Raw genomic sequence first — 14,209 nt, 5'->3', positions numbered from 1 at the left:
AAACCCTGCCGTAGGTTCATTCCAACAAGCCATATGTCAACTGGTTTTCGTCACAACCTAAATACCAGGACTCATTGGCTTTCTGTATAATTATACTGACATTGAGTTTGTAGATGGTGAGAGAAGGGGGAGGGGAAACTAGGATTCAAAGCACACCGAAGTGGAGAAAATGTTTTATTTTATTTTTCTTTCCAAACAGAGCTAAAGAAGTGCCACATTTTCACAGTATGGGTTTAAATCAATCCCAAGAGATTTTGCATGACTACTTTTATTTACATTCAGTGCAACTTAATTCATAGGAGAGATATTGGGGCAGTTTCTCAGACCCACATTGTGCCTATTCCAGGACAAATGAATGTAGAACATGCATTTTTAGTCCAGAAGTGGGCTCAATCGGAGTCTGGGAAACCAGACTTATTGGATGACTTTGCACATTGGTGAACGTACAAAGTAAAAATCACTTGATCCAGTTGGGGAATGAAAGCCAGCATACAGTTCACATCCTCCAAGGATATTTTATGTGAAAATCAATTTCTGCTGATTGCAATATCACAATTAAGAGGTATGATATGAATTTGACATTAACCCCCAAACCCTTTAGTTTCAAATAGGTATCTGAAATGAAAGACTTCGGTTTTCAGTCATTGTTTCACTGAAGTGCCCAGCAGGAGATAAAGCTTCTGTCCTCTGAAACATAGGAGCTGTCTAAATGCCTTGAAAGGGCCTGCTTCCTTCCTCCCTTTCTAGAAGTAATGACTGACCGAACATCAGCCCTAATGGATAAGTGAAAGTCAAGTTTCAGGTTTCCATTCAGTCATATCAGGGTTGATTATTTCAATGAAGGGAGAAGAGAGGAGGATAATCAGGTATTGGAACTCGGGCCTAGGCACTTCTCTAGTGATTTCATATGGGTGTACGGTCTATCAGCACCCTCTCACCTACCCCATCCCAAAACATACTGGGTTATCTCCCCAGTCAGGCATATGGAGTCAGTCACAAAAAGCATCTGCAGGCATTTAAAAAATGACAGTTCTGAAGCAGAAATGGTTGCTGACATTATATACAGTTATAATCAAGATATCTAAAACCCCAACTCTAAATTGTGCTGCTACATCATGTCATCACTAACCACGTTTCCAACCAGTTTTTATGCGAAGTTATATTGCATTTGAAAAAAAAATCACAACAGCTGTGCTAGAAACTAACTTTCAGTAAATTGTTATAAATGCCAACAGGTAATTTGTTCGTTCAACATGTTGGGATCTTTGTGTCTAAAATTAATTACGAGTGAAATGGTGGAAATGCTTTTATGCACAAATATTGATATAACCATAATATTGTGAGTCACACAATGATATGGTGTGTGGAACTCCCACTACGACTCGGGAAACCATGCCGTTTATTAGGCTAAATTATACATTTTACAGGGTAATGAAAGTGCAAGGTGATGAGCTTGATGCTCCTTTCCAATAAATAGAGGATCTTATTCCGGTGACATGATGATCGATGCTTGACAAATATAAATATTCTCACTCTAATCCATAATAATATAATGTAGACTAGCCTACCAGCATTGTATCTGCGAGTTGTTGGCTAGAGCGCACGTGCCAAGACAAGAGTAGGCACATTTGCTATTTATGGCAACAGCGATGGAAGGACATGGGATTTTTATTCAGTACATGAAAACTTAAGTGAAAAAGTGCACTGTGTCATCACGCACTGATTTTTATCACCAACAAGTCAGTTTGGTGGAAACACCACTGGTGGGAAAATTCTCATTCTTTATGCAGATTTCTGAATATTCGCATGAAAATCTATCCCCAATTGGCTGGAAACCTAGCTATTGACTCAAGTACAACCACCAAAATAAAGAAACAAATACATTTTCAACATTTGAAAACAATATAAACTTTTAGTCTCGTCCCTCCATCAGCACCAGCAAAGTGGTGTTTTCACCAGGGAGACAAAGGCCAAAAGGTCAAGTCTTATGTCATAGGGGTCATAGTTCAATGACAGCCCTCTACACTTTTTATTTTATTTTTTACAAACACAACATTCATTCTGGGGGAAAAAAATGGAGGCTAAATTGTTTTGTTGTACTTGAAAAATTAGCAGCATGAGAGTAAGCTGTGACACCACCACTGATTATTATAAAAAGCTAAATCAACACAAAATAGGAACACTCCATTTCTTAAAAAAGGACAACTACAAAAAGCAGGACTAAAATAGAGCCATGTTTTTTCTTTATGTCTTAAATTGCTTTCTTATAAATTTCTTAACGCATACATTTATATATTATATCTCTGCCAGAAAAAGGATTTGTTTTATTTTTTACATTTAGGCTATTCTCACAGGTCTTTCTGCATTAGCATGCTAGCTAATGTGGGAGCTAGCATAAAAACTAGCTTGAGAGCTAGTATAAAGAACTAGCATGAGGTGTAGAATGGGAAACTAGCATTGAACCTAGCATGAGGGCTTACATTGAAGCTAGCTGGAGACCGAGCTAGAGACCAAGCATGAGGGCTAGCTATGTTCGGGTTGTCATGGTATGCTATGTTCAGAACAGTCTTGTGTGGACAGTGGTGTAGTGAGTCCTGTGAACCTCAGAAGAGAATAGGTTTCACTGATGTTTTCTCCTGGACGTAGCCAGTGAAACGTTTGAGGAACTTTGGGTACTCCCTCTTGGCCACGGCCCTCAGAACTGAGGCAGGAGCCCAGCCTCCCGGGTTCACTTAGATGAAAAGGAAATACACGTTACACAGGATATCACAAAGAACAGGTTCATTCACAACACCTGTAGATTCATATACAATATATAGTCTAATGATATTGGCCCTGCTTCAAATATCACAAACCCTAATTGAAGAATACATAGTTATTGGTAAAAACAAACGTCCTCTCACTGTCAACTGTGTTTATTTTCAGCAAACGTAACGTGTAAATATTTGTATGAACATTACAAGATTCAACAACAGACATAAACTGAACAAGATCCACAGACATGTGACTAACAGAAATGGAATAATGTGTCTCTGAACAAAAAGGGGGTCAAAATCAAAAGTAACAGTCACTATCTCGTGTCGCCACCAGCTGCATTAAAATTACTGCAGTGCATCTCTTCCTCATGGACTGCAGCAGATTTGCCAGTTCTTGCTGTGAGATGTTACCCCACTCTTCCACCAAGGCACCTGCAAGTACCCGGACATTTCTGGGGAGAATGGCCCTAGCCCTCACCCTCCGATCCAACAGGTTCCAGACGTGCTCAATGGGATTGAGATCCGGGCTCTTCACTGGCCACGACAAAACACTGACATTCCGGTCTTGCAGGAAACCACGCACAGAACGAGCAGTATGGCTGGTGGCATTGTCATGTTGGAGGGTCATGTAAGGAAGAGCCTGCAGGAAGCATACCACATGAGGGAGGAGGATGTCTTCCCTGTAACGCACAGCGTTGAGATGGCTTTTTATGACAACAAGCTCAGTCCGATGATGCTGTGACACACCACCCCAGACCATGACGGAACCTCCAAATCGATCCCGCTCCAGAGTACAGGCCTCGGTGTAACACTCATTCATTTGACGATAAACGCAAATCCAACCATCACCCCTGGTGAGACAAAACCGCGACTCGTCAGTGAAGAGCACTTTTTGCCAGTCCTGTCTGGTCCAGCGACGGTGGGTTTGTGCCCATAGGCGACATTGTTGCTGGTGATGTCTGGTGAGTATCTGCCTTACAACAGGCCTACAAGCCCTCAGTCCAATCTCTCTCAGCCTACTGCGGACAGTCTGAGCACTGATGGAGGGATTGTGCGTTCCTGGTGTAACTCAGGCAGTTGTTGTTGCCATCCTGTACCTGTCCTGCATGTGTGATGTACCGATCCCATGTAGGTGTTGTTACACGTAGGTCTGCCACTGCGAGGACAATCAGCTGTCCGTCCTGTCTCCCTGTAACGCTGTCTTAGGCGTCTCACAGTACGGACATTGCAATTTATTGCCCTGGCCACATCTGCAGTCCTCATGCCTCCTTGAACATGCATGGGAAACAGTGTTTAAACCCTTTACAATGAAGATTTGTGAAGTTATTTGGATTTTTACAAATTATCTTTGAAAGACAGGGTCCTGAAAAAGGGACATTTCTTTTTTTACTGAGTTTACATGGCTATTGTAATACTGCTTATTTGTCTGTTCTAGCAGGTCATCTGTCGTGGCTATCAGAGTGATTTAGGAGGTGAGCTCACCGTTGGCGACGTAGGTGATTTTACAGGTGATGTTGTCTCTGCTGATCTCTCTGTCACCCTCTGGTGGGCTTACCAGGGTCTGGCAGATCATGGCGATGTTGATTTTGGCACGGACACACCTGTTGGTGGGCTGAGGGGGGACAATGACATGAAAGATCATCAATTCACAAGCATTGACCAAAGAAAATACAAGATAAATATTTTTATGTATGTTTAGTCTCTACCTTGACGAACCTGGGTGTTATTGTAACAGACCCCCCCCCGCCCCAAAATAGATTAAGGTCAGTCTGGGAAATCAGGAATTCCTGGAAAAGCCCATCTCAAGAAGACTAAACTGAGATTGACCATGGCGTAGTCGTGGTCCACAGAGAAGTTGCGGACCAGCCAGGTGTCTGGGTCGCCAGGGGTAGGGGGGTTATACTGACCATGGCGTTGTCGTGGTCCACAGAGAAGTTGCGGACCAGCCAGGTGTCTGGGTCGCCAGGGGTAGGGGGGTTATACTGACCATGGCGTTGTCGTGGTCCACAGAGAAGTTGCAGACCAGCCAGGTGTCAGGGTTGTTCTCGTTGTTAGCCAGGATCTTCCTCATGGCAGACAAGTAGAGCACATCTCTCTGAGAGGCAGGCCACACCCTCTGCAACACACACACACACACGTAGATTTTACTTTCAGTCATTTAGTAAACACACTTAAAAGGCACTCTTTAAAGTGCCTTTATTGTGGTGGGATGTTCAGTGGAACACATTTTAAAAACGCCAAAGGAGTCTGGGTTTGAAACTTTGGCATCTGGGTTTTACTCATTCTCTCTTACCTTGTGTGTCTGATAGACGATAACAGCATTTTCCGATAACGTCTCCACAACGTTGAAGTTCTCAATAGTAGCTGAATTAAAGTAAAGAGAGACCAGAATAAGAACATATCAAATAAATCACTCAATTATTGAACATTGAGACGTTACTACAGAGATTGGCAACATTGCAGAAAATGACAGTATTAAACTGAAGTGCCAGATGCAATTCAGTGTTTTAAAAACCTTTATCAAGATCCTGTTGTTAGAATTTAAGTGATCTGACAAATAAAATGACTTTACAATGCAGTCCAGGGATGGTGCACCTCCCCAGCTTTGTTTGCCTTACATAATGAGCCCCTAGCCCAAACGATAAGGTAACATTAGGAACTACAAGGTATTACCATCTGAGGAAAATAGCATGAAAATCACCTTGTATGCCGAGGACGTGCTAGTTTTTAACACTTGCCTCCCAAAACTAACAAATACGTTGGAAGGATATGGTTACAATTCAGGATACAAACTAAATTATACAAAACACAAAATCTACTCTAACTAAACCCAATCACAGGAAATATATTAGAAGAAAGCATGAATTCTGCTCTGAGTCAGAGAATTCTACAGAATGTCATCCGTCTGTGAGCTGAAGTGCAGCGGGGTCATGTAGCAAGACAATGATCACAAGCACACAATCAAGTCTACATGAAAATAGCTCAAAGAAACAACTCATTTGAAGTTTTGGAATGGCCTAGTCAAAGTCCCTAATCCCAATTGAAATCGTGTATCAGTTTATGCCTGAAAATCCACAAATGTCGCTGAGTTAAAGCAGTTCTGGATGCAAGAGTGAGCCAACTTTCCTCCTCAGCGAAGTGAGAGACTGGTCAACAGCTAGAAGGTGGCACAACCAGTTAGAATGGAAGGGGGCAATTACTTTCTCACACAGGGGAATTGGGTGTTGAATAACTTTGTTAAATAAATTAAATAGGTATACTTTTGTGTTATTTGTAAACTCAGGTTCCATTAATCTAATATTAGGTTTTGGTTGAAGATCTGATAATTCAGTATCAAACATATGCAAAAATAGAGAAAATTAGAAATGGAGTAAATACGTTTTCACGGCAATGTATAGGGGTAAACCTAACAAAATACATTACAAAGCTATAACAAATAAGCCAACTATCCAAAATATTCATGAAGATATAGAGAGATGGTCACTTCTTCCCTTAGATTTCAGCTCTAGAATAAAGGCAGTGAAAATGAATAGTCCATAGACTGCTGTATTTATTCCCCTCTCTACCAGTAGAGGTCCCCCAAAAACAGTTCAACCTCTGGGACAAATGACTATCAAGGATCATTACACAGGTGCACCTTCTGCTGGGGGACAATAAAAGTCCAAATGTGTAGTTTTGTCAGCGCGTTTCAGTGAAGCTTATCTGAGTGCTCGTCATCCTCACCACGGTCTTGACCTGACTGTAGTTCGGCGTTGTAACCAACTTCAGTGGGCAAATGTTGACCTTTGATGGCCACTGGCACGCTGGAGAAGTGTTCTCTTAACAGATGAATGACAGCGTGTATGGCGTCGTGTGGGCAAGCAGTTTGCTGATGCCAACGTTGTGAACAGAGTGCCCCATTGTTGGCGATGGGGTTATGGTATGTGCAGGCATAAGCGACGGACAACGAAAACAATTGCATTTTATCGATGGCAATTTGAATGCACAGGGATACAGTGATGAGATCCTGAGGTCTGTTGTCGTGCCATTCATTCACCGCCATCATCTCATGTTTCAGTGTGATAATGCACGGCCTTATGTCACAAGGATCTGTACACAATTCCTGGAAGCTGAAAATGTCCCAGTTCTTCCATGGCCTACATATCACCCATTGAGCATGTTTGGGATGCTCTGGATCTACGTGTACGACAGCGTGTTACAGTTCCTGCCAATATCCAGCAATTTGGCACAGCCATTGAGGAGTGGGACAACATTCCACAGGCCACAATCAACAGGCTTATCAACTCTCTGAGAAAGAGATGTGTTGTGCTGCATGAGTAAAATGGTGGTCACACCAGATACTGACTGGTTTTCTGATCCACAACCCCACCTTTTTTTTGTTAAGGTATCTGTGACCAACAGATGCATATCTGTATTCCTAGTCATATGAAATCCGTAAAATAGGGCCTAAAGAATTTATTTACGGCTACACAAAGGGGATGCCGGCAGGACATTTTAGGCATTATCAAGTGCTTGTCAAAATTGTGAATATCAGTGACTGATATGGTGTGTATAGCCTGCGTAAAAAACAAAGCAGAGCTCATGCCTTTCAAGATACCTTTTTCAAATCATCATTAGAGTCATCATGCAGCCTTACAATGTATTACAAATCTAAACATATAGCCCAACGTTTGTAGAACAACTAAAGTTACATTAATAACTCTACATTTAATTTGACCTTTATTTAACTAGGCAAGGCAGTTAAGAACAATTTCTTATTTTCAATGGCGGCCTAGGAACAGTGGGTTAACTGCCTGTTCAGGGGCAGAACGACAGATTTGTACCTTGTCAGCTCAGGGATTTGAACTTGCAACCTTCCAGTTACAAGCCCAACGCTCTAACCACTAGGCTACCCTGCCGCCCCTATGAAGCATATAGGAATACCTATTTCTTTGTTAACTGCTCAACACAGAATAGCCGCCTGTGCGCACTCCCTCAAATTGTTTGGAGAAAATATCCTTTCTATTTTATTCAGCTTTGTTCAATTGTAGTCTTCATTCTATAAAATAATGCCACGGAAGTCGAAGCAAATCTAGTCTGCTAAATGAATAGCCATTTGGCATAGCCAGATCAGGACCTAACATACGGACAACTCAGAGTATGCAATTCTGTGGTTCTGAAATAGACTACATTTTCTTCATATCATGTTTCTTTAGACCTGTCTAAGATAAATAATGGATTTATTGTGAAGGTGTAGGCTACAGTGGGGCAAAAAAGTATTTAGTCAGCCACCAATTGTGCAAGTTCTCCCACTTAAAAAGATGAGAGGCCTGTAATTTTCATCATAGGTACACTTCAACTATGACAGACAAAATTAGAAAATAAATATACAGAAAATCACATTGTAGGATTTTTAATGAATTTATTTGCAAATTATGGTGGAAAATAAGTATTTGGTCACCTACAAACAAGCAAGATTTCTGGCTCTCACAGGCCTGTAACTTCTTATTCAAGAGGCTCCTCTGTCCTCCACTCATTACCTGTATTAATGGCACATGTTTGAACTTGTTATCAGTATAAAAGATACCTGTCCACAACCTCAAACAGTCACACTCCAAACTCCACTATGGCCAAGACCAAAGAGCTGTCAAAGGACACCAGAAACAAAATTGTAGACCTGCACCAGGCTGGGAAGACTGAATCTGCAATAGGTAAGCAGCTTGGTTTGAATAAATCAACAGTGGGAGCAATTATTAGGAAATGGAAGACATACACGACCACTGATAATCTCCCTCGATCTGGGGCTCCACGCAAGATCTCACCCCGTGGGGTCAAAATGATCACAAGAACGGTGAGCAAAAATCCCAGAACCACACGAGGGGGCCTAGTGAATGACCTGCAGAGAGCTGGGACCAAAGTAACAAAGCCTACCATCAGTAACACACTACGCCGCCAGGGACTCAAATCCTGCAGTGCCAGACGTGTCCCCCTGCTTAAGCCAGTACATGTCCAGGCCTGTCTGAAGTTTTCTAGAGAGCATTTGCATGATCCACAAGAAGATTGGGAGAATGTCATATGGTCAGATGAAACCAGAATAGAACTTTTTGGTAAAAACTCAACTCGTCGTGTTTGGAGGGCAAAGAATACCGAGTTGCATCCAAAGAACACCATACGTGAAGCATGGGGGTGGAAACATCATGCTTTGGGGCTGTTTTTCTGCAAAGGGACCAGGACGACTGATCCATGTAAAGGAAATAATGAATGGGGCCATGTATCGTGAGATTTTGAGTGAAAACCTCCTTCCATCAGCAAGGGCATTGAAGATAAAACGTGGCTGGGTCTTTCAGCATGACAATGATCCCAAACACACCGCCCGGGCAACGAAGGAGTGGCTTCGTAAGAAGCATTTCAAGGTCCTGGAGTGGCCTAGCCAGTCTCCAGATCTCAACCCCATAGAACATCTTTGGAGGGAGTTGAAAGTCCGTGTTGCCCAGCAACAGCCCCAAAACATCGCTGCTCTAGAGGAGATCTGCATGGAGGAATGGGCCAAAATACCAGCAACAGTGTGTGAAAACCTTGTGAAGACTTACAGAAAATGTTTGACCTCTGTCATTGCCAACAAAGGGTATATAACAAAGTATTGAGATGAATTTTTGTTATTGACCAAATACTTATTTTCCACCATAATTTGCAAATAAATTCATAAAAAATCCTACAATGTGATTTTCTGGATTTTTTTCTCATTTTGTCTGTCACAGTTGAAGTGATATGTGATACCTATGATGAAAATTACAGGCCTCATCTTTTTAAGTGGGAGAACTTGCACAATTGGTGGCTAACTAAATACTTTTTTGCCCCACTGTATGTGTAAGGTAGTTGTTGTGAAAATGTTAGGTTAGATTACTCGTTGGTTATTACTGCATTGTCGGAACTAGAAGCACAAGCATTTCGCTACACTCACATTAACATCTGCTAACCATGTGTATGTGACAATAAAATGTGATTTGATTTGTTTATGTTAATTAACTGTCAATTACCGTGAGACTGACAGTTATTTGCTTGACAATCACCGGCTGACGAAATATCGTGACCGCCACAGCCCTAGGCATGACAGCATTTTGTACCATTGCAGAGGACTTAGCTCTTTTTTTTATATTTAACTAGGTGAGTCAGTTAAGAACAAACACTTATTGACAATGACGGCCTACCCCGGCCAAACCCAGACGACGCTGAGCCAATTGTGCGCTGGCCTATGGGGACTCCTAATCACGGCCGGTTGTGATTCAACCTGGAATCTAACCAGGGTCTCTGGTGACGCTTCTAGCACTGAGATGCAGTCCCTTAGACCGATGTTCCTCAGACCGGAGCTCTTACATTTCCAGAATTTAAAGGTGAATTGTGGTATGGAAAAATCGAGTTCTTTTCAAATACTTACCGTTAAAAATGAAAGATGCAATACCAAATGGGACTATCCTTGTCATTCCACATGTTATATAAACAACGAACATCCAAGACAATTTCTTCACTCTGTCATGATCTGATTGCTTCTAGAAAAGAATCAACCTTTTATATTAAAGCAAAATAGGAGAAGGAATTAAAGACTGATATTTCAGAGGAAGATTGGGACAATATATGCAAAACACAACATACTTCTACAAACGTAAGAACATGGCGGGAGTTTTGTTGGAAAAATCTATCACACCTAGAATCAAAAAGCACCCGCTAGGTAAACAACAACCATGCTGGTGTCTGTGTGGCCATGTAGATGCCAACCACACATCTTTTGGGAATGTAACAAATGAACAGTGTTCTGGGAGAATGTATGTTCTGTAATAAAAGAGTCCCTAGAACCTGTAATGTACCTACAAAAGTCCTTACCAGGAGTTGTGACTAACAGTGATAGATACTTGATTTATGTTTGACTTGTCACTAGTACAAAAGTCATTAACAGGAGTTGGTAAAAAGTAGAATACCCAAAGTCTGAAGAATTGTAAAGTATAAGTCAATAGATTTTTGCTATGGAAAGATTTACATATGCCTTAACAATTCAAAAAAAAAATGAAAAAGAAACTGGGAGAAATGGATAGCTTTCACAAACCAGGCTGACCTGATTCATTAAGTTAAAGAAAGACATGGTAAAAAGTCTTATCATAATTGCTTTCATATATGGTACTGTACTTACCTTATGGCAACAGGTTTTTTGTTTGTTTCTGCATTGCTGTTGCGATGCTCTGTTTTACATTGAAGAAAAAAAGAAAACTGTAGTGCCAGATATATGAACTACTGTTCAGATGAAACTTACTTTCCCAGTCGTTGCGTACATCTGTGTCCCAGAAATAGTGGCACACCTCGTGTCCGGTCACTCCCTTTACGGAGTGAGTGGCCTTCAGGGGGTCCAGGACAATACCGTTCTCCTCTACCTCTCTCCTGTACACCTTCACAACACACATACAGATGGAAGATGTAGAAACAGGTGTGGGACTCAAACTGCTCCAGTTGGCTTAGATGATGGGTGCATATGTGTTATTCATGTACATTTTTATTACATTTGTATAACAAGACTGACAGTGGCAATATAATCATCACCTCTCTCCTCTCGCTCTCCCCCTCTCTCCTACCTTCATCTCCCCCTCTCTCCTACCTTCATCTCCCCCTCTCTCCTACCTTCATCTCCCCTCTCTCCTACCTTCATCTCCCCCTCTCTCCCTCTCTCCTACCTTCATCTCTCCCTCTCTCCTACCTTCATCTCCCCCTCTCTCCTACCTTCATCTCCCCCTCTCTCCTACCTTCATCTCCCCCTTTCTCCTACCTTCATCTCCCCCTTTCTCCTACCTTCATCTCCCCCTCTCTCCTACCTTCATCTCCCCCTCTCTCCTACCTTCATCTCCCCCTCCTCCACCACCAGCTGCCAGTTGGCGTCTCCGCCCATATCCTGCAGCGAGTAGGTCATGTGATTCTGCACCATCTCCTCCACCTATCACAGTCAACCAGGAAGAGGAAGGGACAGACAGGGTTAAAGGTCAGAAACATAAATGTTCACCGATAAATATAAAAGTGATACAGGAAAGACAAGCCAACGCTTGTATTGTGAGGTAGTCACTATGACATGCAGAGGCCAGTAAATCTGTGTGCTAACAGACAATACAGTACTATCTCAACAGCAACATAGCATCGTCAGAGGGGCAGCCAACATCATGCTGGAAGCTAGCCTCATGCTGAAAGAGACAGATGCCTGTGGGATGAAAGTGTAGTAATTCAGCCAGTCCTGTGGGGGGCACTACACTCTGCCACAGAGCAGTTACCTCAGACCTGAATCTGTGGACTTCGTGAGGGGACTAAACTAGACTAGACTAGACCAGACAGACACACCGACAGACAGAGACAGACAGACACACAGACAGACAGACAGACAGACACACAGAGACACACACACAGAGACAGACAGACACAGACACACACCGACAGACAGACAAGACACACACACACACACGAGACACACACACGAGACACACACACGAAACACACACACGAGACACACACACAAGACACACACGAGACACACACACACGAGACACACACAAGACACACACACACGACACACGAGACACACACACACACACGAGACACATGAGACACACACACACACACGAGACACACACACACACACGAGACACACACACACACACACACGAGACACACACACACACACACACACACACAAGACCCACACGAGACACACACACACACACACACGAGACACACACACACACGAGACACACACACACGAGAGACACACACACGAGACACACACACACGAGACACACACACACACACACGAGACACACACACACACACACGAGACACACACACACACGAGACACACACACACACACACGAGACACACACACACACGAGACACACACACACACGAGACACACACACACGAGACACACACACACGAGACCCACACGAGACACACACACACACACGAGACACACACACACACACGAGACACACACACACACGAGAGACACACACACACGAGAGACACACACACGAGACACACACACACGAGACACACACACACGAGACACACACACACACACGAGACACACACACACACACACGAGACACACACACACACACACACACACACACACACACACACACGAGACACACACGAGACCCACACACACACACAAACACACGAGACACACACACGAGACACACACAAACCTGAGACACACACACACACACGAGACACACACACACACACACGAGACACACACATACACACACACACACGAGACACACACATACACACACACACACGAGACACACACACACACACACGAGACACACACACACACACACACGAGACACACACACACACGAGACACACACACGAGACACACACACACACGAGACCCACACACACACGAGACCCACACACACACACACACACAAAACACACGAGACACACACACGAGACACACACACGAGACACACACACACACACACACACGAGACACACACACACACACACGAGACACACACACACACACGACACACACACACACACACACGAGACACACACACACACACACACACACACACGAGACACACACACACACACGAGACACACACACACACACGAGACACACACACACACACGAGACACACACACACACACGAGACACACACACACACACACACGAGACACACACACACGAGACACACACACACACACACGAGACACACACACACATACACGAGACACACACACACACGAGACACACACACACACGAGACACACACACGAGACACACACACGAGACACACACGAGACACACACACACGAGACACACACACACGAGACACACACACACGAGACACACACACACACGAGACACACACACACACGAGACACACACACACACGAGACACACACACACACACGAGACACACACACACGAGACACACACACACACACAAGACCCACACGAGACACACACACACACACGAGACACACACACACGAGACACACACACACGAGAGACACACACACGAGACACACACACACGAGACACACACACACGAGACACACACGAGACACACACACACACACGAGACACACACACACACACACACGAGACACACACACACACACACACGAGACACACACACACACGAGACACACACACACACGAGACACACACACACACGAGACACACACACACACACACACGAGACACACACACACACACACACGAGACACACACGAGACACACACACACACGAGACCCACACACACACACACACACACAAACACACGAGACACACACACGAGACACACACACACACACACGAGACACACACACACACACGAGACACACACACACACACACGAGACACACACACATACACACGAGACACACACACACACACACACGAGACACACACACACACGAGAC

General features: G+C 43.7%; 1 protein-coding gene across 6 annotated transcripts in view; it reads right to left on the bottom strand.

Annotated features, from left to right (window-relative positions):
- Positions 1-161: 161 nt before the first annotated feature.
- Positions 162-14,209, bottom strand: part of LOC115117338 (ceramide transfer protein-like) — a 76,197-nt gene continuing 62,149 nt past the window's right edge. For 4 of the 6 annotated variants that reach the window (XM_065017415.1, XM_065017417.1, XM_065017414.1 and 1 more), the window contains 6 exons: positions 11,614-11,709; positions 11,038-11,170; positions 5,050-5,120; positions 4,744-4,872; positions 4,239-4,368; positions 2,639-4,024 (listed from right to left, as the gene is read on the bottom strand). In XM_065017415.1, coding sequence (XP_064873487.1) covers positions 3,768-4,024; positions 4,239-4,368; positions 4,744-4,872; positions 5,050-5,120; positions 11,038-11,170; positions 11,614-11,709 — 816 coding nt within the window. In that variant the 3' untranslated portion in view covers positions 2,639-3,767. Of the gene's footprint in view, positions 4,025-4,238; positions 4,369-4,743; positions 4,873-5,049; positions 5,121-11,037; positions 11,171-11,613; positions 11,710-14,209 lie in introns of all 6 variants that reach the window. The other 2 variants (XM_065017418.1, XM_065017419.1) reach the window with 1 other exon arrangement.

This window comes from Oncorhynchus nerka, linkage group LG4, assembly GCF_034236695.1.
Source record: "Oncorhynchus nerka isolate Pitt River linkage group LG4, Oner_Uvic_2.0, whole genome shotgun sequence".
In the NCBI taxonomy this organism is placed as follows: Eukaryota; Metazoa; Chordata; class Actinopteri; order Salmoniformes; family Salmonidae; genus Oncorhynchus; species Oncorhynchus nerka.
Note: the sequence above shows the minus strand (reverse complement) of the source record. Positions and strands in the feature narration are given on the sequence as shown.